This window comes from Ceratotherium simum, chromosome 5, assembly GCF_057802395.1.
Source record: "Ceratotherium simum simum isolate JZ-2026a chromosome 5, ASM5780239v1, whole genome shotgun sequence".
In the NCBI taxonomy this organism is placed as follows: domain Eukaryota; kingdom Metazoa; phylum Chordata; class Mammalia; order Perissodactyla; family Rhinocerotidae; genus Ceratotherium; species Ceratotherium simum.
The window spans coordinates 61,837,649-61,861,385 of NC_141904.1; the positions used below are offsets into that span (position 1 = coordinate 61,837,649).

At 46.2% G+C, this 23,737-nt stretch overlaps 1 protein-coding gene across 5 annotated transcripts in view; it reads left to right on the forward strand.

Moving 5' to 3' along the window:
* The window catches only part of PTPRG (protein tyrosine phosphatase receptor type G), a 687,787-nt gene that overhangs the window by 583,177 nt on the left and 80,873 nt on the right, over positions 1 to 23,737 (forward strand). For all 5 annotated transcript variants that reach the window (XM_014793421.2, XM_087431273.1, XM_004419875.3 and 2 more), the window contains 3 exons: positions 2,290 to 2,398; positions 8,376 to 8,425; positions 9,924 to 10,704. In XM_014793421.2, coding sequence (XP_014648907.1) covers positions 2,290 to 2,398; positions 8,376 to 8,425; positions 9,924 to 10,704 — 940 coding nt within the window. The remainder of the gene's footprint in view (positions 1 to 2,289; positions 2,399 to 8,375; positions 8,426 to 9,923; positions 10,705 to 23,737) is intronic.

Here is a 23,737-nt window from a genome sequence, read left to right on the forward strand (position 1 = left end):
TCTTTGCATAGAAACTCAAAGTGACACATTTGGGTTTGAAAGCCTTGCATTTATTGTTAATCAAAAGAAGGCTTTGGAATAATGAAACCCATAATTGTATATGCACATGAAAAATGCACTAGGACAGAGTGGGATCCTTAATGACTGTTATCACCTTTTTTCTCCCAATACAGAGTCCCCGGGGCCCATTCAATCAGTTATAGAATAATACTTTGCATATTCCTTTAGATGAAGATTCTTTTACTTTATTTCCATTTATATGTTCAATTTCCACGCTAGACATTGTTATCTGGGTCACATTAGGGGATGATAAGCTTCATGAAATCAGAGAGGAATCTATTGAAAGGCACCCAAGGTTATGATGTGTTTTAACCTTTCTCTTGTCACTACTGGAAGTCCATAAGGGATTTTTCTCTTTTTGAAGTAAAGATGGCTTGCATTAATCAGCAGAAACTATCTAGGCGCTTATGCGGTTTCTTGTTCTAAGTGGAAAATAATTAAACATGCAAAGATGAATAGATACTGGCTTGGAGTGAATTCTAATAAATCCCTGCATAGATGGAGCGAAGATTTTCCTCTGAACAGAAGACGGGGTCAGAGTCTTAGAGAATGAGGCATAAATTAGTTTCAGAGAAAGAGAGAGATGTAGAGAAAACCAGGCTTTGACAGCAAGTTGTTTTTTATAAGAATTTCTAGGGGTGGTTATTTTCTTTTGGGACACACAAAATTAATTTTCTTCATTTCTCAAGAAGTCAAGAGTGCTGACTTAGTGGCAACAAAGCTCTTCTCTAACTTATGGTTATTATGGCCCAGAAACCTAAAAGTAATACTTAAAACATGGGTGTAGCATCTTCCAGTTTACATCCCTCTTCCACGTCCTTGCTACAAACCTGTGGGGCAGAGGTTATTACCTACCTTTTCCAAAAGAGAGAAATGAGGCTTCAAGTTAAGTAAACTGACCCCAACCTACTGCTCTCACCAGGAATCCGTTTGCCAGGCAATGGCAGCAGGTGTGGCCGCAGTAACGCTTTAATACCCGGTCAGAGGTTTTCAGTAGCTACATCGGGAAGACCCACTCAGTGGTTAAGCTCCCAGGACTGCTTTCTCTGCTTGGCCCAGAATACACGTTTCGATGACAAGACACTTCATCCATTAGGAAGTCTTTGAAAATCAGTTGCTTCTGTTTGTTTCTTCAGGAAGCAAGTGCTGCCTACTTTTTAGGTATTTTCCATTTTCTCAATTTAAAGGCTCTTGGAATAAAGCTTTGAGGAATGGGGCTCTGGATTTGGCTGGTGATGTTTGACCAAGGGCTGGCAAACTTTTTCTAGAAAGGGCCAGATAGTAAATATTTTAGGCTTTACAGGCCATACGGTCTCTGTGGCAGCTACTCGACTCTGCCACTATAGGGCGAAAGCTGCCATAAACAACGTGTAAAAGAATGGGCGTGGCTGTGTGCCAATAAAACTTTATTTACAAAAACAGACTGTGGGCGGGATTTGGCCTGTGGGCTGTAGCCTGCTGACTTCTGTGTTAGAGCAGTGGCATTCTTTCTGTTGTGTGGTATGGACTACCTATGAATAACGCTCGCCTCACCTGTGTTATACAGCACTCACACAAACCCTGTGAGGCAGCTATCATTCTGCTCACTTAACAGCTGAAAGTAGCAGAGGCCAAAAGACATTGAGCAACTGGCTTGGAATCACAGAGCTAGTGAGTGGCGTGACAAAGCAGGATCTTGTGTCATCTGACCTCTCCTCAGGTGTTCTTCCTAGCATCATGGCCCATGTTATCCATGGTCGAGGTACAGCGAGGCCTTTAAACTGCAAAGAAACAGACATGCAGAAATTTTGTTGTTGATGTTCTAATTCTAAACTCTGCATGGCTCTGGAAATTCAGTACACTTGACAATTCTAGAGGCTGTCTAGGGTAGATAATTACCATTTATAAGGTACAGTAGTTAGGAAAGAAGTCCAAGCCTTGTGAGTCTAAAGAGGGCTGAAGACACATTCCAAGCCGGAGTCAAGAATATGTGTCAAAACTAATTATGTTACTTCTCTTATCCCACACATTTCAGTGTTAGAAGCAGATTCCCTGACATAGTTATCTCTGAACGCTGTTACCTTTCAAAGGGAGCCTTTGGTCAGCAGGGAAGTATCGTGGCTGCCACGCTTTGCCGTGGGACCCAGAAACCTAGTAGTAATACTTCATGTTACTTTAGGTTTGGCTTTAGAAGGTAAGTGTGCGCCGGCCTTCAGACCAACTCACTGCCTGTTCTCTCTCCACCTGCAGAAGGCCACCATTAGCCACGTCTCACCTGACAGCCTTTACCTGTTCCGTGTCCAGGCTGTGTGTCGGAACGACATGCGCAGCGACTTCAGCCAGACGATGCTCTTTCAAGGTAAGGCCAGCTTCCCTTCTTCTCTGGCCTGGGGGGCCCCTTCTTCTTTAGGCTGTGTCTTTTTTCCTGGTAAGGGGCTTGGACGAAAGAAAACAAGCCTGGGGGCCCGCCGGGTGGTGCAAGGGGTTAAGTGCGTGCGCTCCGTTGCAGCGGCCCAGGGTTCGCTGGTTCGGATCCTGGGCGCGCACCGACACACCACTTGGCAGGCCATGCTGTGGCGGCGTCCCATATAAAATGGAGGAGATGGGCACGGATGTTAGCCCAGGGCCAGTCTTCCTCAGCAAAAAGAGGAAGATTGGCAGATGTTAGCTCAGGGCTGATCTTCCTCACACACAAAAAAAAAAAGATAAAAAAGAAAACAAGCCTGGCCTAAGAATCAGTGTGGGGTTTTGGGGTTTGAAATCACACCTGAAAAGCCTCCTCAGCAATTTAGGCCTGTCTTTTAGGTTGGGGGTGTCATAGGCCAGAAGGGGGGGAAGAAGAGCAAATCATTGATTATTTTTTTAATTATTGTTAATTTTCAACTGTGGGGAACCAAGTATTTGTCTAATGCTGCATCAGATCACAAAATCACTTCCTAGTCGTGTTGTGGAATGTCCCGTCTGGATGGCTAGCATGATTCAGTTAGCTGTTCTCTTAAGAACTAGAGCCCAGACAGATGAACACACCCTTCAAGCTTGCAAGCCAGACAAACAAGCCCCTTACAGGATCCTTGAGCTTCTTGAGAAATAGATATAATGTTCCTGCTGATTTAGAGTCTAGTAGAAAGTTCAGGGCCAGGACTAGAGTGAGGCAAGAGAGGCATTCTCCTTGGTACAAAATGTAAAGGAGCACCAAAAAACCCAGTAATCAGGATACGTTATTTTTTTTCTTTTTAATTTTTTATTTATTTATTTTTTCCCCCAAAGTCCCAGTAGATAGTTGTATGTCATAGCTGCACATCCTTCTAGTTGCTGTATGTGGGACGTGGCCTCAGCATGGCTGGAGAAGCGGTGCGTCGGTGCGCGCCCGGGATCGAACCCTGGCCGCCAGCAACGGAGGGCGTGCACTTAACCACTAAGCCACGGGGCCAGCCCAGGATACGTTATATTTTAACGGAATGTTTTTTAAAAGCAAAATCAATGCAAAAATTTCATGAAGAAAATATCAGAATTTTAAATAAAGATGGGATCCACTCTGTCTTACTTGTCCCAGCCTAATCTTGTCCCTGGTTCCAATAAAACTTTATTAAGAAAAATATGCAGCTGGCCCGTGGGCCTTAGTTTGCTGACTTGGTTTTGTGATATGCACTAGGACATAGAGGCATGGAGGGAGGGACTAGGGCATTGGGCTTCGCTCTGCTGGTCTGCGGTCCTCCCTGATAGGGTTCTTCACTTCTTGGATCCTGAGTTTCAGAGAAACCTACACATCAGACCAGTGGTTCTTACCCTTTTTGAATCATATATCTGATGGCAGCTTTGGACCTTTTCCCTGGAAAATGCCAGAATTTTCTGTATAACTTCAGGGGCCCTGTAAAGCCTGTAGGCCGTGCACTAGCGGCATCAGCATTGTGGGGAAACCTGTGAGAAATGCACCTTCATGGGCCCCTCCCAGACCGATTGCCTCAGGTCTCAGGGGGTGGGGACAGGAATCTGAGTTTAACCAAATGGCCCAGGTGACTGGCACGTACGTTAAAGACTGAGAAGTGCTGGTTTAGATCTGGGGCCCTGGAATGAGGGCCCCAAATTTGAGTCCTGGCTGCCTTTTAGTGTTTCTGCGACTCAGAGTGTTTATTAACTTCCCTAAGCTGCAATTTCACAGTCCAAAAAGTGGTAGTATCGATAGTAGCAACCTCACAGGGTCCTCAATGACATGGGTGATGCATGTTAAGTAATTAGTACAGTGCCTGGTACCAACTATAAATATCCCCTTAGTATTAGGTTTAATATAAAAAATAAATGATAGACCCAGGGTAAGAAGCCCTCCAGCCTAGATTCCCTCTAAGGACCCTTCTAGCTTTACAATTTTTATTTAGTATTTAACTGTTCTTTGCTAATGTTCACGTTATCTGATCCTTTCATTTAAACTAACTAAAATTGGCATGATTGTATTTTTTTCACAAATAAATCACACTCGCTGTGTCCACCTGTGCCCTGAATGTATTGGCCCCTTTGCCTATGTTGAGGAGGGTCCACAGGCTGAGGCCAGGTCTGTGTCGGCCCAGGGGAGAGAGAACAGGAGGCCAGAGTGGGGACTTGCTAAGGCTGGGGCCCTGGGGCTTTGGACACATAAGTCGTGATCAGGTCTCCCACGTGCTCCGACCAAGAGCCTGGAATCTGCAGAACTGCCTTTCCTGATTAATAGGCCCCTGAGCTTGCTGGCTTTTGTATGGACTTTGAAAAATTAAATGTTTGTAATGTAATATAATTCAAAAAGGCCTTGTCAGCCATAAATTCCAAGCACAGAATGTTTTAAATGTCTGATCACAGTAACTTGTTGAAAATGGCCAGTGTCTCCTTTGTCTACAGACTTTCTTTGTTCAGAGGTAGACATGAGTTTTTTACTCATTTTGTGTATCGATGTTTGTCCCTGTATACTGACAAAGGGGCGTGGATCCTTCACTCCTCCCACAATGACTGTAGCATCTTCCCTACGGCATCCAGTGGGCAGTGTAAAAACTAAATCTTCAGGTAAGCTAGCACACCTTTTCCAGTGAGCCTGGTAGGACTTTATGAGCAGTAGAGGCCAATGTACAAAACTGATCATCTCTTAGGACTTAAGTTTTAAAAGGGAAAGAAAAAAAGCTTAGAGAATTTTACAGACGCCTTGGTCAGAATAATTAGGTTTCCCAGTGGTAAGTTTACATCTGGTTTGGGACCATGAGGGGGCCACATGGAATATTTACATTATTATAGTAAATATAATAGTATTTATGTTCTATATAACATAATATTATATTTACCTTCCTGTAGTAAATAATAAAAATAATAATGCCAAGCAATATCTATAGAATGGCTCACAGAGCGTTTGCCTCTAAGTTATTTCATCTGACCTCGTGGCAGCTTGTCACGTCGGTGTTATTTTACAGATGGAGAAATGATGTTCGGGGTGACTGAGTAACTTGCAAAAAATCACTTGGCTGCTAAGCAGAATCCAGGTTTCTTATTCTAAATCCCAGTCATATATACACAGCAACAGACCACCCCTAAAGGGTAAATATTACCCTGTACCCCCCGTCTTCCACAAATGGATAAAAAGATTGATTACTAAGCCGTCAAAGCCTTTTTGCAATTCTCAACAGTCACGGAAAATCGGGATTATTCAGCTTTGTCTCTGAGCCACACACCCATTCGGCAGCCTGGCGAAGCCAACAGATCCTCTCTCAGAATGGTTTAAAATAAATAAGTAAAATACATAGGGAAGGAAACCAATTATGTTCAAATACAGTTGTCAAAATATTTTAAACAAACAAATCTGAAATGTAGTAATATATGCGCTTTTGTATTAAGATATTAAATGACAAGTGGTGGGTCTGTTAGCTACTGTGATTTCTGAGTGGTGGTGAACATAGATGATATTCCGAAATAGCTACAGCAACTCTTAAGGCAGTTTGAAAATATCCGATTTCAGAGACAAAGTCACAGGTTCTGTTAATGCAGCTGAGGTTAGTTGCCTGCTTCATGGTGGAAGGAAGGGAACATCTCAGTGAGCGCTTAGTGAGGACACAGATGTCATTGTTTTCCCTGTCCCTGAATTCCATGAGGCCCATGGACGTCAGGTTAAGCACTCCGGATCTGAAAGGTCCTGTAGAAACTTCCTAGTCACCACGGCTAGAACTGACCCCAGTGGACATTGTTCAAGATTAATGAAAAGCAGGCACGCTGATGGAGTGGCTGTTTAGTTTGTTGGCCTTAATTAGAGCACTTTTGTAAAGGGCAAGTGGAGCAGGTCTCCTGGGAACCTTTCTTTCTGTCTTAACGAAGGTAGGTGTGCACCTGTCTGAGGCAGTGCATGCAGGATCAATCCTGGAGCAACTAAATGATGGCGGGAGGCTATATTTAGTCCCGGGCAAGAGCCGTTTGCTTCCTAGGCTGCTTTGTTTGACCTGGTTGTATTGGCTTCTAGATCTGTCTGTTCTCCACATTTGTCTCTTCACATATTTCACTCTCCAACTATGCAAAATAAATATAGCGTTAGGTCAGGGTTTGCAAATTCAGGTGCCCCTGGGGCCAGGCAGGGAAGATGTACAGATGAGGGGAGTGCTGTCAGTGGGAAACTTGAGATCGTGTACCCACCGAAAGGGGACGATGGACACTCTGCCCTGGCCAAATGTTGCCCTACAGGAAGGTGAACTCAGTTTTGCCAAATATTGTGATTTTTCAGGATGAGCAGGAAATTGGGATCTTTAGGTGAAAAATTTACCATGTTGGCAGCAAATTCAGTTTTTTAAAAAAGCTTGCAGGCCAAACGAAAAGTATGTCAGTCACTTACCACTTCTGGTTTAGATAGAAACTATAGCAGGTCCAAATGTTACTTATTTTGGTATTTAGAATTTTTTGCTGATTTTTCAGTGCCATGTATATATAGGAAGCAAACTTTTAATTTATATAGCACTATTGTTTTTTGAGATAACAAGAAGCAGTTTGCTATGTTGTTGTGGTTGTTGTTTTTCTTGTTATACTGCTTAGCATTATTCACCATAGGGAAAAGTTGGAACCAAACCAAATATCCACTGACAATGAATGGGTAAATAAAATGTGGTATGTACATACAATGGAATATTATTCAGCCTTAAAAAGGAAGGAAATTCTGACACATGGTACCGCATGGGTGAACCTTGAAGACATTATGCTAAGTGAAATAAGCCAGTTACAAAAAGACAAATATGTATGATTCCACTTCTGTGAGGTATGTAGAGTAGTCAAACTTACAGAAACACAAAGTAGAACAGTGGTTGCTAGGGGCTGGGGGGAAGGGGAAATGGGGAGTTATTGTTTAATGGGTACAGAGTTTTAGTTTTATAAGATGAAAAAGTTCTGGAGATTGGTTACACAACAGTGTGAATATACTTAACACTACTGTGCTGTACACTTAAAGTGGTTAAGATGATGAGTTTTATGTTATGTGTATTTTACCACAATTACACATTTTTTAAAGTTATATTGTTTAACAATGATAACGCATAGGAGAACAGAACTTCAGGAAGGTACGAACACTAGAAAGAGTAATGTATGGTTAATATAAAAGAATTAACCATTTCAAGCAACAATGGCAATATCTTATGGTGTTTTAAAACTTAAGTAGAAATAAAATATATGACAATACACAAAAGATGAGGTGGGCAAATAGAGTTAAATTATTGTATTGTTCTCACATTTTTAGGAAGGGGTAAAGTACTAATTTAAGGTAAACTATAGTAAGTTTAGGATGCATATTATAATCACTGAGAGGTTAATATAAGAAATTATAACCAAAAAGTTAGTAGAGAGGAACAATGGAATAATATGATCCCATTTATATGAAGTTCAAAAATAGACAAAACCCTGAGAGAGTTCAGGATGGGGGTTACCTTTGGGAAGGGGGGTGGGTATTGACTGGATGAGGGGACATTCAACCCTGCTGGGGTGCAGTATGGGTGGTAGTTCCACAGGTGTTTACAGAGGTAAAAATTAATTGGACTATATACTTAAGATTTACTGTATGTAAGTTTTACCTCAATAAAACAGAAAACAATAAAAATTAAAAAAATTTTAAATAGCTTAAGACAAAAGTCAGCAAACTGTGGCCCACAGCCAAATCTAGCCCTCTGAATGTTTTTTAATAACTCACAAGCTAAGAAGGTTTTGTGTTTCTAGATGGTTGGAAAAAAATCTAAAGAAGTATAATATTTCATGACACGAAAATTATATATAATTCAAATTTGTGTCCGTACGTAAAGGTTTTTTAGAATAACAATAAAAAGTTATATTGTTTACAATGTAATTTCTTTGTTTCTCAGCTAATACCACTCGAATATTCCAAGGGACCAGAATTGTTAAAACAGGAGTGGTAAGTAGAGAATGGTCATTGCTTTGTCATGGCTGGTTGTTAGTTTGCACGCGGTTAAAACTGTCACCACGAGGTGGCGGTATGATGTTGTTAAACTGCTCAACGTGAAGAGGTTAACGTACAGAAAAAATTAAGTTATTCAGTCTTTATAATTCAATACATTATGAAAACAAGCTGTGCAACAGAGTGAACGCAATAGTGTTATACCGTATACTTTTTGTCAAGATAAGAATTCTCCAGATTTTTAATTATTTATTATCTGTGAGATTGTACTATGTAGGAGTACAAAGGACTGTAAAAGGTTGGCTCCAAGCCCTTCATTGGACATATGCTAAAATTCAGAGGTTGTCATTTACCCAAAGTCACAGCGATTTGTAAATTTCTGGAGCCTAGATTAATATCTAAGTTTTCCCATTTCTAGTGTGATTAATAATCACAGTGTTAATCACAGTGTTGGTAATAACAATAGTAGCCTAAAATTTACTAAGCATTTCCTGAGTTTCAGGCACAGATTATTTTATTAATCTACTCCTGGCAGCATTCCAAAAGATTGGTGTTATTATTATCCCCATTTTACAGATGAGGAAACCGAGGCTCAGTGAGTTAAAGTGATGTGCCCAGCATCACCCAGAGAGTGAGTGAGGGAGCATCAACTCAGGCCCAGGCCACTTGATGTCTCTGTCTCGAGTGCCTTATCTTATGTGGCATCTTGGTTTCCTCACCTGTAAAATGGGGTGATGATCATGTGTGCTCCAGGGGAGTGTGGCGAGCCCCGGCACATAGTTGGCACTTGTTAAGGGAACTCTCATTGTCGTCTCCTACATGGGTGTAGATTTTGCCGTGGATGAACCCGGAGACTCTGAAAGGTACAGCAGCTGTGCAGGGCTCAATGTGGAGATGCAGGGCTGTCAACCAGTTCCCAGAGCTTGCAGTGCAGAGTGTGGCTCCTGCCTCTGGCTGGGCCCCTGCAGACATGGGCGGGCTACTTTCCCCCTCTGTCCATCCACTTCCTCACTTTCAGATGGCAGAGCCAGATCCTGGAGGGCTTTTCTAGACCTAAGAGCTGTGTATTCTCCACAAGTGCCAGTGATATAAAAAAGCAAGGGCTCCTGCCTCTTCCGGCATCACCCCTGGGACAGTTGACCATCTGGTGTTGCCAGTGTATTACCTATTTGGTGTTTGTCTTTCAGCCAACTTGAATGCTACTTACTTTTTTACCACTTAGCCTCCTCCTGAGCGATATCAGTGAAAAGTTGAGATTGATCCTCTAGTTAAAATTTTTAATGCACTCAAAGTGACTGTAGAACCGTTAAGACCAGAGGTGGTCGTCCATGGATCACTTGATATCAGCTTTGGCACCATGCTTTGGGAAACCCCATGAGATAAATGAAAGACGAATAAAAACCTTTGAGGGTCATACCCAATCCTAATGACTGACACTTCTCTGCTTTCTCTTCCTCTGTCCCTTCCCCCAACCTTCCTGGGTGACCCTTTCAAGCCCACAGCGTCTCCTGCCTCTTCGGCCGACATGGCCCCCATCAGCTCGGGGTCTTCTACCTGGACATCCTCTGGCATCCCCTTCTCATTTGTTTCCATGGCAACCGGGATGGGCCCCTCCTCCAGTGGCAGCCAAGCGACAGTGGCCTCGGTGGTCACCAGCACGCTCCTTGCCGGCCTGGGCTTCAGCGGCGGCGGCATCTCCTCCTTCCCCAGCACGGTGTGGCCCACGCGCCTCCCCGCGGCCGCCTCTGCCAGCAAACAGGCCGTCAGGCCCGTCCTGGCCACGACAGAGGCCTTGGCGTCTCCAGGCCCCGACGGTGATTCGGCACCGACCAAGGACGGTGAGGGTGCCGAGGAAGGGGAGAAGGATGAGAAAAGTGAGAGTGAGGACGGGGAGCGGGAGCATGAGGAGGAGGGGGAGAAGGACTCCGAGAAGAAGGAGAAGAGCGGGGTGACCCACGCCGCCCGGGAGCGGAACCAGACCGAGCCCACCCCCGCCCCCTCGTCTCCCAGTGGAACTGCTGAGGAGGGTGGGCATCAGACTATACCTGGGCACGAGCAAGACCACACTGCCATCCCCACGGACCGGCCCGATGGCGCAAAGGGTGCCCACCCTGGCCTGGACTCCGACTCGGTCACCTCCACCCAAGTGCCCCCCACAGTCACAGAGGAACATCATGCAGGGAGTGATCCCAAGTGGCCCCAAATGCCATCTAAAAAGCCCATGTCCCGAGGGGACCGGTTTTCCGAGGATAGCAAATTTATCACGGTTAATCCAGGTAAGTGGTCCCGTCCTCATTTGAGGCTCCGTGCTGCTGTGAACAGTCTTAAAAAAATGGCGTAGGGGATGAAGATCTGGAAAGTGCTTAATATTCCTGGAATTGTATGTATCCCTAGTATAAAAGGTGTGTGTGTGTGTGTGTGTGTGTGTCTCTTCTATTCTAATAAGAATAATCTACTCTCTTATCATTGCTGGACTAAATCTTGCCTTGATATTTGTTTCCTGGCAAAATCTGCTTGCCTCAGAATAATTCCAAGGACTTCAGCATGCAATGAAGTAAATGAATAAAAAAGACATCAATCTTAAGAAGTTTATTCATTAAGATTTCATTCCTTCTTCGCATATTCAGCAGCTGTATTTATGGAGCGCCTGTTTGGTGCCAGGCGCTGGGCTGGGTGCTCACTCAGGTAAGCTTGGTGCCTGCTTCTTGGAGCTCACAGTACGAAGAAGACAGAGATGATGGCAGCTAGCTGGAGCACTTGCCAGGAGGTTAGGCAGCGGGAACGTTAGAAAGCAAGTTAGCTGGCCAGCCAGAAAACTAGCTTACTAAAGTTGGAGATTTTGAAATGGCATTAGAGGAAATAACCACGGTGCAGTCAGAAAGAATAGTGACAAGAGCAGGCACCTACCTTAACTAAGAAAGGCCAGTCTGGGGAAGTGACATTTACATTGAAACTATATGGGTGAGAGGCTCCATGGGAGAGCTGGTATTAGTCCCTGGTCCTAGCCCAAGAAGTAGGGCTCTCATCCCAGAGCCCCATTTGCCTGTGTGAATTACCCAGTTTATAGATGGTGAGACCAGGGCATGGCTGGTGTGGCCTCTGCTGTGAGGACGTGATCCCCATCACCCTGACCCGTGGCAGTTTTGTTGCTCTCTCGTGCTCCAATCTTAAGGAACCCTCCCGATAGTTTCTGCGAGGGAGCCATGAGCATGAGGGGTATGTTACTATTGTGAGGGGTTTTCTTAATAAGAAATTCTTCCTTTTGCCAGACTACAAGATGTTTAGCAACAATTTTTTTTGCATCTAAGCTGTTGTGGAGTTATAAGAGCGCAAAAAAAAAAAAAAGCAACTGGTAAATATTTATTTGCTTTTGCACTTGTAAACATTAAAATTCATCTAAAGCTGAGATCTCGTATGTTAAGATACAACTTAGAATAAATTTTCATGTTTTGAGTTACGTTCTCCTTAAAGCTGGTATGGACTCATTTTTTGAAGTGTGGGTTTCCTACGGGTGTTGCTCAGTTTGTCTTGGTCTTAGGGAAAGGTGCAGAGTAGCCGTCTGTGGAATTGAGTAAAGGAATATCAGGCCACTTGTGAAGCTGTTGGAAGCTATTCCTGCATAAACAGGGACATTCCCTCTAGGAATTGCTAAGAAAAAGTTGAACGTCTTGCATTTGAAGATTTTAAAGAAATATTTATGGAGTACCCACTTTGTACCAGGCACTGGACCAGGCACTGGGAATAGACCATAGATCAGACAGGCTTCTGCTCTCCTGGGGTTTACGTTCTGGTGGAGGATCTTGAGAATATTCCAGTAAACAAATACATAACTTCAAATAGTGTAAGTGCTAGAGTCTGGGATGGGGACAGTGTAGCATCGAGTGTCAAGGACTGACTTTTGAGCAGAGACCCAAGTGATAAGAAGGAGCTAGCCATGCAAAGATCCATGGAAGAACATTCCAGGCTGTAGGAACAGCAGGTCCGGAGACCCTGAAGTGGGGATTAATTTGGATCAGCCGAGGAGTCGTCAGAAGCCCAGTGTGTCTGGACCATAGAGAGTCAGGAGGAGAGATAAGGGATGAGTTCAGAGACAGGCAGAGCTCAGATCAAGGGGCTCACAAGCCGTGCTGAGGATTTGATTCTACTTGAAATGGAAAACCAGTGGTGGATTTCAGCAGGAGACCGACTCGTTTGATTAACTTTTTTGAAAGATCACTCAGGCATCTGTGTGTATACAGGGGAGGGAAGAGTGGACACAGGAAGCCCAGTTAGGAGGTGATAGCAATGGCGGCCTGGTCCAGTGTGGTTTTTCCACAGACAGGTGGTGGACTTGGAATTAATTTTCGAGCTTGAGGGGTTCAGCCTCTGGAACAAGGGCTCTGGTGAAGTAGTATTCTCAGCCTGCTCCTCTTAAACATTTCTTTGCCCACATTCCTGAAAAATATGACTGTTAAGAGCTTAGGTTGGGAGTGTTTACAGCTTGAGAGACTGGAGAGGAGTGAGGACCTGGGGCATGTTCCAGGTAAGTAGAAATGAGTCATTGTGATTGGAATCAAATTCCAGACTCCAGGGAAAGGGAGGAGGCACAGATAGTAAACCTTCGGGATTTCCATCTCCAGGTGTGGGGCCTGTGGGTCTCCAGCCTCAACCGTAAGGCATTGAGTGTCTGTGATCTTGGCAGAGGAGCTTTTGGAGTCAGATCACCCCAGTAAACTCTGCCCCTTATTCACTCAGGCCAGTCTTTGCTCAGCGTCCTTGTCTGTAAGGTGGGGATAACTATAGCCCTTAGTGCAGAAGGAGGTGCAGATAAATGAAGTCAACCTTGTTGTCAGTGACAAGGAAGGAGGAGCTATTTGCAGACCAAAGGCCACATAATCATAATGGTGAGGAGGCCCCTAGCAGGTCTTTCTTTTGCAATCAACCATAGACATTAAGAAGTACGCCAAGACCATGGTTCCCAGTGAACTGGCGTTAAAAACAACCTCTAAGACCTCTGGTCCATCCCTAATACTGGTAAATCAGAGTGTCTGCCTCACTACCTTTATCTCAGTGGGAAGGTTCACTTCTTCCCAAAGCAAAAAGGGATCTTGCTTTAGAATTTCAAGCAATTCAAGTTCAGAGATCAGCAAACTTTTTCTGCAAAGGGCCAGATAGTGAGTCTTTTCAGCTTTGTGGGCCATACGTCTTTGTTGCAACTACTCAACTCTGCCCTGTAGCACAAAAGCAGCCAGAGACGATACATAAATGAGCAGATGTGATTGAGTTCCAATAAAACTCTGTTTACAAAAACAGGCAATGGGCCTGATTTGATCTGCGAGCTGTTATTTGCCAACCCTTGGTTTAAGCAGACATAAGTGTGTGTATTAGTTAATAAAGGATGTGAGTAACTTGAGGGTAAACCTGCAAACTCAGTCCATGATCCCCAAAGTCTCACTTCACCTCCATTCATCCCATCTTTTCCCCGTCTGCCTCCTGCAGCTTAGTGTTTACTTTTTAAATGAAATCGCCATCATCTTACTGTTAGTGGTGACTTATGTTAAAGACTTTGGATGTACATTTGTTTGAATCTGTTCCTGGCAAACTCAGACACATACAGAAATCAGGTAATATCAATGAGAGAAAGGACCAGGTGTTATATATTAGGGAGCAGTGAGGACTGCAGCAAATTTGAGAGCACATGTTCTTTCTAAAGACAGACACCCCACTCAGTTCCAACTGACTGTTGCCAGTGAGAATGCCTAGTGAGCCAGAAATCCAGGTCTTTGTGCAGAATCGCCTAATTTTTAAGTGAGTTTAAATTTTAAGAACAGTTTTTGTTTTCTTTTGTTTGTTTTACATGTGCCAAACTAAATGCATCCCTTTGCCGGTAGGCAGGAACCACTGGTGCTTGGCGTCCACTGTAGAGTTGATTGCTATAGTTGCAGCTGCCCTGGAAGCTGATTAGAAGGATTAGAGGCCTCTGTGCAGTCGCTCTTTCTCTCACCAAGCCTTTTGCTGGCATCCGTGTAGGGTGAAGCCCTCAGCTGGATATGTGCTGCATGGAGATCCGACGTGGTCCCTCCCTCAGGAGCCACAGCCTGAACGTAGTGTAACCAACGGATGCAGTAGAATGTTTTTGGGGTGCTGTGCAGTACAACATGCCCTAGCAGAAGCATTTCGGGGTGGGCATAGTCTGCAAACTCATCATTTAGTGCTGGGGTTTTCCATTTCTGTTTCCTTAAATCAGGGAAACTCGTTTTTAAGACTAAGTCGTGCTCAGAACCCCAGCATAGAACCCGTATAGAAGTCTAATCCGGCCCATGGCCTGCTTTCGTCTGGCCCGTGAGCTCAGAATGGACAGAGCTGGTCAGAGACCTGGGGCTGCTGTTCTGCTTTGAGAAGGCTCAGCTCCAACCACCCCACTCCTCTGGGAAAACCCTGAGGTACCTCTTTGGAACCCTCAAACTCCAAGGAACCCAGCTTGAAAACCTTTGATTATAGAAAGAATAACATCACCGGTTAACATTTGTTCCGTGCTGGCACTGCCTGTGCTAAACGCCAGTCTGTGACATCACCTGTCCTGCAGTGCCCCCGGGAGGGCTGTGCCGGCATTGCTGTGTCAGGCAGGGAGGAGGCTGAGGCTCAGAAGATGAAGGAACGTGTCCCCACAACAAGCGTGTGGGAATACGGGGCCATGACTCCACCGTCCAGGGGGCTCCATCCCACATGGTGCTGCCTCCTCCCTCCTGGCGAGGGAGCTTGTTCCCTGAGTGGGCAACACGAGATGATTGCAGATGAAATATAATTAGTAAGTGAATATTTGAGTGTGTGCTTTTAAAAAGATGCCAGTTTTCCATCTATGGCAGAGGTTCTCAGCTGAAGGTGATTTCCCCCTCTCCCCACAAGGACATTTGGCAATATCTGGAAACATTCTTGGTTGTCACGACTGGGGAAGGGGCTGCTGGTGGCATCTAGTGAGTAGAGACCAAGGATTCTGCTAAACATCCTACAATGCACGGGCCGGCTCCCACAACAGAGAGTTACCTCGTCTAAAATGTCGATAATGCCGAGGTTGAGAAACTCCGATTTATGGTATTGAAGTTTCCTTTTAAAGACGTTTACTTGAGGAAGAAACTTAAGGACAAAAATAAGTAGTACAGGTCCATGAACAGTGGAGATCATGACTGCGATACCCAGCTGGAGTGCACAGTGGTGGGGAACAGTGTAGCACGCTTTATTTAAGATAAATTACACCAGGCGCTTGTAGGGACTGCCAGAAGCAGTTGTCAGCCAAGACTAGTTTACCTGGTCACGTTTTTTTGGGAGATGTTTTCTAATTCTGCTGCCCCTGCGACTGGCTGTCATCTTCCTGAGCGTGTCGGTAGGAACTAGCTTGGGTGGCTGGAAGGGGTTTTTGGCACCAGTGTGCTTTCGTTTCCTCCAAGAAAGTGTCTGGGTCCTTGGAAGTTTCTGTACCCCACTGAGTGATCTTTAAAATAGGACAGATTGTGTATCTCTGGGTGTGGGAAACCAGACCCCACTGAGAACAAGTAGGTTTCCAGAGAGGTTGGAGTCAGGAATTCAGGTTGTAAGGGGCGCCGTATTTGGCGTAAGGTGGTATCAGCTTCTGTCCTGACTGATGGCAGAGCCACGTGATGTTGCAGTAAAGCAAGTGTCTATGGTGGCGGTTTGCTAGGTCAGGACTGGCTGTATTGATGGGGCTTGGAATTAAATTGGGATTTATCAAACGCCCTCCATTTTCCAACACCTAATTGAAATAGTCACAGCAGACAACTGTTTGATTGATTGAGTCTGATGAAGTGAGCTCTGTGTGAAATGGTAAGGAGTGCTTATTAACCAGAACTCTGGGTGGTGATAAACATGGAAACACACGATGCTCTAGTCCAGCTCCGACGTGGCGGTGGGAACACGGAACCGGTGTCCCGTTGCAGGAGAATATGTGCATTGGTAACTGACAATCCTGTCTCTGCAACGGGGGTTCAGATAATGTCAGAGCTCCGGAAAAATAAAGGCAAATTTTGTGGCCCTGTAAAAAAGCAGCTGCCTTTTCACCTCACACCCATTAGAGGGGCTACCGTCAAAAAACAAAACAAAACAAAACAGGAGACAACAAGTGTTGGTGAGGCTGTGGAGAATTGGAACCCTTGTGCACTGTTGGTGGGAATGTATAATGGTGCAGCCGCCATGGAAAACAGTATGGTGGTGCCTCAAGAAATTAGAAATAGAACTACCTTGTGATCCAGCAATCCCACTCCTGGGGATATACCCAAAAGAATTGAAAGCAGAGTATTGAAGAGATATGTGTATAGTCATGTTCATAGCAGCATTATATACAATAGCCTGGGGGGAAAGCAACCCAAATGTCCATTGACAGAGGAATAGATAAACAAAATGTGGTATAAACATACAGTGGAATATTATTCAGCCTTAAAAAGAAAGGACGTTCTGACACATGGTCCAGCATGGATGAATGCTGAGGATGTTATGCTAAGTGAAATAAGCCAGTCACAAAAAGACATACATGATTCTGCTTATATGAGGTGCCTAGAGTCATCAGAGTCATAGAGACAGGAATTAGAATGGTGGTTGCCAGGTGCAGGGAGGAGGGGTGATGGGGAGTTGTTTAATGGGTATTGAGTTGCATTTTGCAGATGAAAAATAGATTCTGGAGACTGGTTGCACAACTGTGTGAATATACTTAACACTACTGAACTGTACTCTTAGAAATGGTTAAGATGGTAAATTTTATGTTTTATTCACCACAGTTTTTTTAAAAAGCAGCCGCCTTAATTCCCGGATGGAGTGGTTTTTAATGAGTGCGTTGCCTGCAAGGGAACCAGGCTATAGATTTATGAGGGTGCAGATTGTCCTCTTGATCGTTCTTGAAAAGTGAAGATACTCCTAACAGGGGCCTCTCGGATCCAAGCTCCCCTTAATCTTGATGCGCAGGGGTTCTTGTCCTGCATCAGAAGTTGAGCCCTTCCTGTGGAGTAGGACGCGTTCCCGATGGGTCCATCTGATGTATCCCTGCCTGCAGCATTTACAGTACATTGTACTCCGTTTTTATTTGCTTCTACTGGGATGAGAGCCAAGCCAGTAAAAGGCAAACAGCATTAATTCAGTGATGACATATGCCACTGAAAACTGTTTTTCTTTTCTGTTTTTTTTTTTTTTTTATTTTTTTAAAAAGCAGAATGGAGGCGCTTTACTCAGATTCTGCTGGATGCTGAAATAAAAGCTGGGAGGAGGAAAGCTATGTGGGGGTCGTTAAACCTCACCTCCCTCCTGCAAAAGCTCAGGGAGGGTTGGTTAGGCTCTTGCTCCAAGTTTCATTGGGAAGACGTTTCTGAAGCAGGCTCGTTCTCTGGGTCCTAGCCCCAGCTGGCTTCAGATCTTCTGACGCTCCTAGCAGCCTTCGTCTGCACATCACATGCATGGGGGGAGAGGTGGGTGTAAGTTGATGCCTGCTTCCCATTTCCATCCGCTTACACACAGACCAGCAAGATGCAGCTCTGGAAAGAGGATGATCAAGGTCCGAGTTCACTGAGGGGAGTGGCCCACGTTGTACAGATGGAGCCAACAGCCTGGTTAATTTCTAATCGATTGAAAAATAAAATCTCTTCAAAAATAAATGTTGAATTGGGAAAAGCTGCCCTGTACAAAAACAGCCTCTTCTCTTGAGCCAGGTTAGTGATTTCAGAATCCTGGTCAGGAGTTTATTAAATCATGATTTTTGCTTTTGATTATGAGGCCTTTTTAAGAGACCCAAGTTAGTATTGTTCTGCTGATTTTGTGGGTCAGAGAGTCATCCTGCAGACTGAAATTAGACTGGCTAGAGTGAGCTGGCAGCAGGAGTCAGGGGTGAGGAAAGAAGGTCTAGTGTGTGACATTAGGGAGCAGTGAAGACTGTGGCAAACTAGCGAGACATGCCCTGTCTGAAGCGAGTATGCTGCTTGCTTCCAGCTGATGTTTATCGTGTGGGAATTCAGGCCTGTGTTGCCAACTTTGAACATTTCCAATAGAAGATTCCATTGCCGATTTTTATGTGAACCCCATTGCTTATTAAATGTTGGCAGCTAACTCACAATTTAATAATAATTATGGGGAGAGGGGTGCCAAGCCAGACACATCTGTGGGCTACCAATTCTCATAACCCGTGGCAGGCAGGAATTGAAGGGCTGGTCCTGCTGGGAAAACCTAACTGGACGAATCAGAGATGGAGATGAGGAGGAGCTCATGAACCCAGAGGTCCTGCACTTGGCCTGGTGTCAGGATTTGGGCATCATGGCGGGAAGCAAACCTTCCAGTAGCTGGGCAGCCAAGTTCTGCTGGACCTCTCAGGAGGCAGCTGGGTTACAAGTAAAGTTCTGAATACAAGTGAGTTGCTCCTAACAGTTGGAGCGTCTAATTTTATCACACTGTCAGCACTGTTGCTTGGCTCCATTGACAGGAAGAGAAGAATGAACACTCCCTGGATGCTGCCCCTGTGTCAGGCCCCATGCTGAATGCTTCACTGGCCAGGGCTGGCTTCGCGAGCGTGCGAGCTGTGTGGTCACACAGAGTGCTATCCTTAGGAGGCCCTGTGCTGCCTTCATGCTCTGCTGTCGCCATCTTGAAACTCGTTAATCGTTTTTGAACAAGGAGCCCCATGATTTCATTTTGCATCCAGCCCCATAAATTATGTAGCCATAATTACGCAATCTCCTTCACATAGATTATCTCATTTAATCCGCATAACGCCACCGAGAGGTGAGCATTGTCAGCATTGTCATCTGTTTCCCTTTGGTAGAAGAGGGACCAGAGGCTCAGAGACAGGCAGGCATTTACCCAAAGTCACACAGCTAGAAAGGCCTGAGCGAGAATTTGTAATCTGGTGTGCCTAACTTGGAATTGCAGGATCGTACCCTTGTGGCCCACTGCCGTACCTGCACTGAAAAGTTTATAGTGTGTTCCAGAGCCTGAAAGGTGGTCAGGGGACTGAAGGCACAGGAGGAGGGGAGTATATACTCAGCCCTGGCGGCATGTTATGTGTTCCTAGGAGTTTGCTGTTTTGTTGCGCTTCCTCCTGTGAGGGCCTGCTGGGCCACAGATTGAGTCACACAGCAGGACAAGCGTTTCTTCTGAAGGACGGTGAGAAGTGTGGTGTGGTCTTTTCTCAGCATCCACCCAGTGAGCACTCACCATCCCCCTGGTGCTGTGCGAGGGTGGTGGTGGCGGTGATGATGATAACGCCCTAATGCTGTGGGTGGTGATGATGGTGATGATGTTGGGGATGATGGTGATGGGGATGGCGATTATGATAATCACAATTGAGAACATTAACCAGGTGCTTATGGGTGCCAGGCAACATTCTAAGTGTTTTATTCCTCACACCCCCACAATGCAGTAGGCAATATTGTTATCTCCGTGTACACATGAGGAAACTGAGGCACAGAGAGGTTAAGTAGCTTGCCCAGAGTTGCACAGCTAGTAGGAGGCAGAGCTTTATTACTGTTCTTCCATGGACTGATGGAAATCTGTCCTTTGGGGACCTTAGAGTAATAAAAGAGCAGTTATCTTTGAGTGTAAGGTGTGCAGTAAGAGGAATGCAAGATGACAATGATGATGATGGTGATGATCGTATTTACTCAGCACTTTCTCAACGCCAGGCACACTTCTTGGCATTCTACATGCATCTTCTCATTGAATTTTCCCTCTGCTCCTATGAAGTAGGTTCTTTTTTCCCATTTTGTAGATGAAGAACTCCAGGCCCAAACTGATTTAAATTACTGGTTAAAGTTTACATGGAAAGTAGCAGAGCTAGGATTTGAACCTGTGATCTCTGTGATCTGTGCCCTCCAGAGACAGCACAGGCTGAGGGCTTGGGGAGGCCTCACAGAGAAGGGAGCACCTGCACCAGGACGGAGGGGATCAGTAAGATCTTCTGGGAGCAGGATGGGAAAGGCATGCCTGGAGGTGGGATCAGCAGGGACAAAGGCAGAGAGGTTGGACTGTGGCCCAGCAGGCTCACTGGTTGGGCGGGTGCAGCTGAAACACAATGTGGGGGGCGGCAGGAGATAATGGAGTGGGGGGAAGGCCTCACTCATGGAGGGCCTTGCTGTTCCTGAGGACAGTGAGGAACCTCAGGACAGTGGCAGGCGCAGAGTTCATGTGGTCACGTGGAGATGGGGTTAAATTCCAGGCTCCTGGTACCATGAAGACAAAGCAATACTGTGAATTTGAAAATGAAATCGACTTTTATGCCTCACATGGAAATCCAGTAGCACTCATATTTTTTCCTGGTTTTTATGTAAAAGGCCCGGGCAAATCCTACTGCCTGCCGTTGGTCAAGGTCGAGATCAAACTGCTGTCAGAATAATTTCCTTAGGTCTCTCGCTCACAGTGTAAGCTGTTGCCAACCTGGGACCTCCTCCACAGAGACTGCCATTTGGGGACTGTCCACAGGGGGATTTCAGATGGTCTTCACTCCCCCATCTCGCCCCCCGCCAAATTCTCAGCAAGCACCATGAAATGTTAGAAAGAGAAATGGCTCAGTCGTGAAACAGCCTAGCCCGGCCCAGGCTAGCTGTCACTTTGAGACCCGCACCCTCTGCAGACCTTCATTCGCCCCTCTGACTGTGAGGAGTGCATATTGGGGGGTCACAGTCTTTTCTGGGGCCTGGAGCTGAGAATCTGATGAAAACTTTGAACCCTTACCTTGGCGGGGGCAGGGGTGGGGGACAGACATAATCGCCCACACATAGGATTTCAGGGACAAGATAATGTGCCATTGACCCTCACAACTAGACCATCACTCATAGCCCAGAGATTCTGGAGTGGCCCCTGTTCACTGGTTTTAAGATGGCAGAAATACCACAGAGCTGGTATTTCCAATGACTGTTTAGAGACATCTGTGTGAGGGACTATTTTGGCCGAGGGTCCTTTTCAGTGGTGTAGGGTGAGTAGGACCTGGAGTTTGCATTCTGCCCCCTCCCCCACCTGCCTACCAAGGAGTAGCCCAGGCAGGAATCCTTTTGTGTAAGGCCGCGGGGAGAGAAAGAAGACATTGGGAGTTCCTCCAGTACGCAGGCGCCTCCCAGGGTGGATACTGAGTCACTGGACACGTGGCCTGTAATGTCAACCCTCCTGCCGTATTTCCATTAACAGGACCTTCTGGTCTTGGAGATACTCCCACCATCAGCCAGATACCATCAGCCAGATAATTGCCTGGCTGGCCTGCCCCCTGCTGGAGCCCTGCAAAATTATTCTCATTTGCAACTGGTTCCTCTGGCCAGTCACCAGAGCTTTGCCATGAAAGCATTACGTCGAGGGAGAGATTACACATCTGATCCTGGTCTGCCTCGGCTGACAACCTTCCAGCAGTTTCTACTACCCTTGAGACTAAAACCAGTTCCCATAATTCAGCCTACAAAGCCCTGGCTGATGTGGCCTCTGACTCTCCAGCTTGGTGCCCTTCCCCCATTTCATACCCCCACCGCTTTAGAGCTCTGTGTCCGGAACAAGCTTCTTCCCCTGCACTTGGCCTGGCTAACTCCCCTTCATCCTTCAGGTCTCACCCTAACATCTCCCTCGAAGTCCTGCGCTGGGACAGCTGTGCCCCTGTGCCTCCCCTGGCCTCGCATTCATTTTGTTCTAATTACTTGTTCATGTGTCTGCCCCTCCCCCTTTCAGTGATTCCTACCCCACAGGCATAGGGTTGTGTCTGTCTATGTTCTGCTGCTTCCCCATCCCCTGGCACCATGCCTGGCACACAGTAGGGCCTGGGCAAATAGCTCTCTAATGAAAAGTTGTGGAGCAAGGGATGGGAAGAAATGGGCTGGCACCGTCAGGAAGGCACTTGATAAACCATGGGGTGCTCTGTGGTGGTTTTCAATCAGAATGTGCTTCACCTGATTGCCTCTGCCTTCTTCCCTGTGAGCTGGGCGTAAACCCAGCCCCAGCTGTTTCACAGGCCTGTGCACGGATCAAAGGAGCAGATCAGGGTAAACTGCGTGCAAGAAAGCCCGGTGGAAAGCACGGTAACACACTTCATTACACAGCAGCCTTGCCTCTTTAAAGATCTGCTCCCAAGGCCAATTAGTTCTTTCCTGCTCAGCCCACCTTCTCTCCCTTGGAAACCCAGCCTGATTAGCCCTGCATTTAGTCCATCCTGCAGAGGGACACTCGGGCTGCTTGAAGGCTGGCCTCATTTTTGCAGAGCAGGAGGAATCCTTGCTGAGCGCAAGTCAGCCTGTACCAGCTGTGGACTTTTCAAGGGACTTTGCCCTGCGGTCACAGTTCACCTTTGCTTCCTCGCTGCCTGCCTCCCTGATTGCCTCTGTGCACCTGTGCTCTTCGAGCCCCACACCGCACCTGAGCTTCATTTGGGCCACCTGGAGATTTCCAGGCATCCACCCCACCCCACGGGACAAGAGGGAATAGGGAACTTGTGAAGATACTCGGGGCCTGAGACAGACAGAGGAAGGAGCTGCTCGGGTAAGAGGTATTGGTTGACCAGAGAGAAGCCTGAATCGTTTCACAAACTTTCCCAGTTAACCTCTGGACTGGCTGCTATTTAGAGGCAGACGTGTGCTGGAGCAGACTGCGGCATGGCTGCCTGGCTTTGGTCGTCTTAGAGCTTTTAGAAGGATGGGCAGGTGGGGAGGTAATGGGATCAAAGGAAAAGCTATAGAACCAAATTTGAGGAAAAAGAGGATTTCTGGGGATCTGGGTGGTGGGAACTGATGGGCAGAAGCATCTGGGTGCTCCTGCTGGGATGCGGTGATGTTCAGTCAGCGGGATGCGGCTGGTGGGGATTCCCGGGCCGGAGCACCATTGCCCTAGCTTGAGTCCCCCCCTTACCCTTGGTTGGGAGACTGGGGAGCCCCACATTTGGACACTGTTAGGGAGAGGTGGTTTCACAAAGCAGAGTTGGGGTGCAGTTACTAGAGGAAGGAGTAATGATGCTACCATTGTAGTCACAGCCAGTTATCTTAGTAAAATCCATCAGGCCATGCTCCCATCCTGGCACTAGCGAACCTGAGAGGCTCCCGTGCCCCTTTGCAGAGGTAAGTTTGGTTCTGCCTGCAGACTTGAGCACATTTCTTCAGTGTGTCCAAAGGCCGCTCTGGGTCAATAATATTCTTGGAGTCAGGCTGGATGTCTGTCTTCTTCACAACTCTCTTTGAAAACATCTTGAACTCTACCTGCAAATCGATCCCACTGGTGATTAGAGAATGCAGCCTGCAGAAAAGGCCTCGTTTGGGTTGGGACTCAGTAGGAGATGGTGCGGGCTACAGATTGCCCCTCCTGTCATAGGGCAACCCGGAG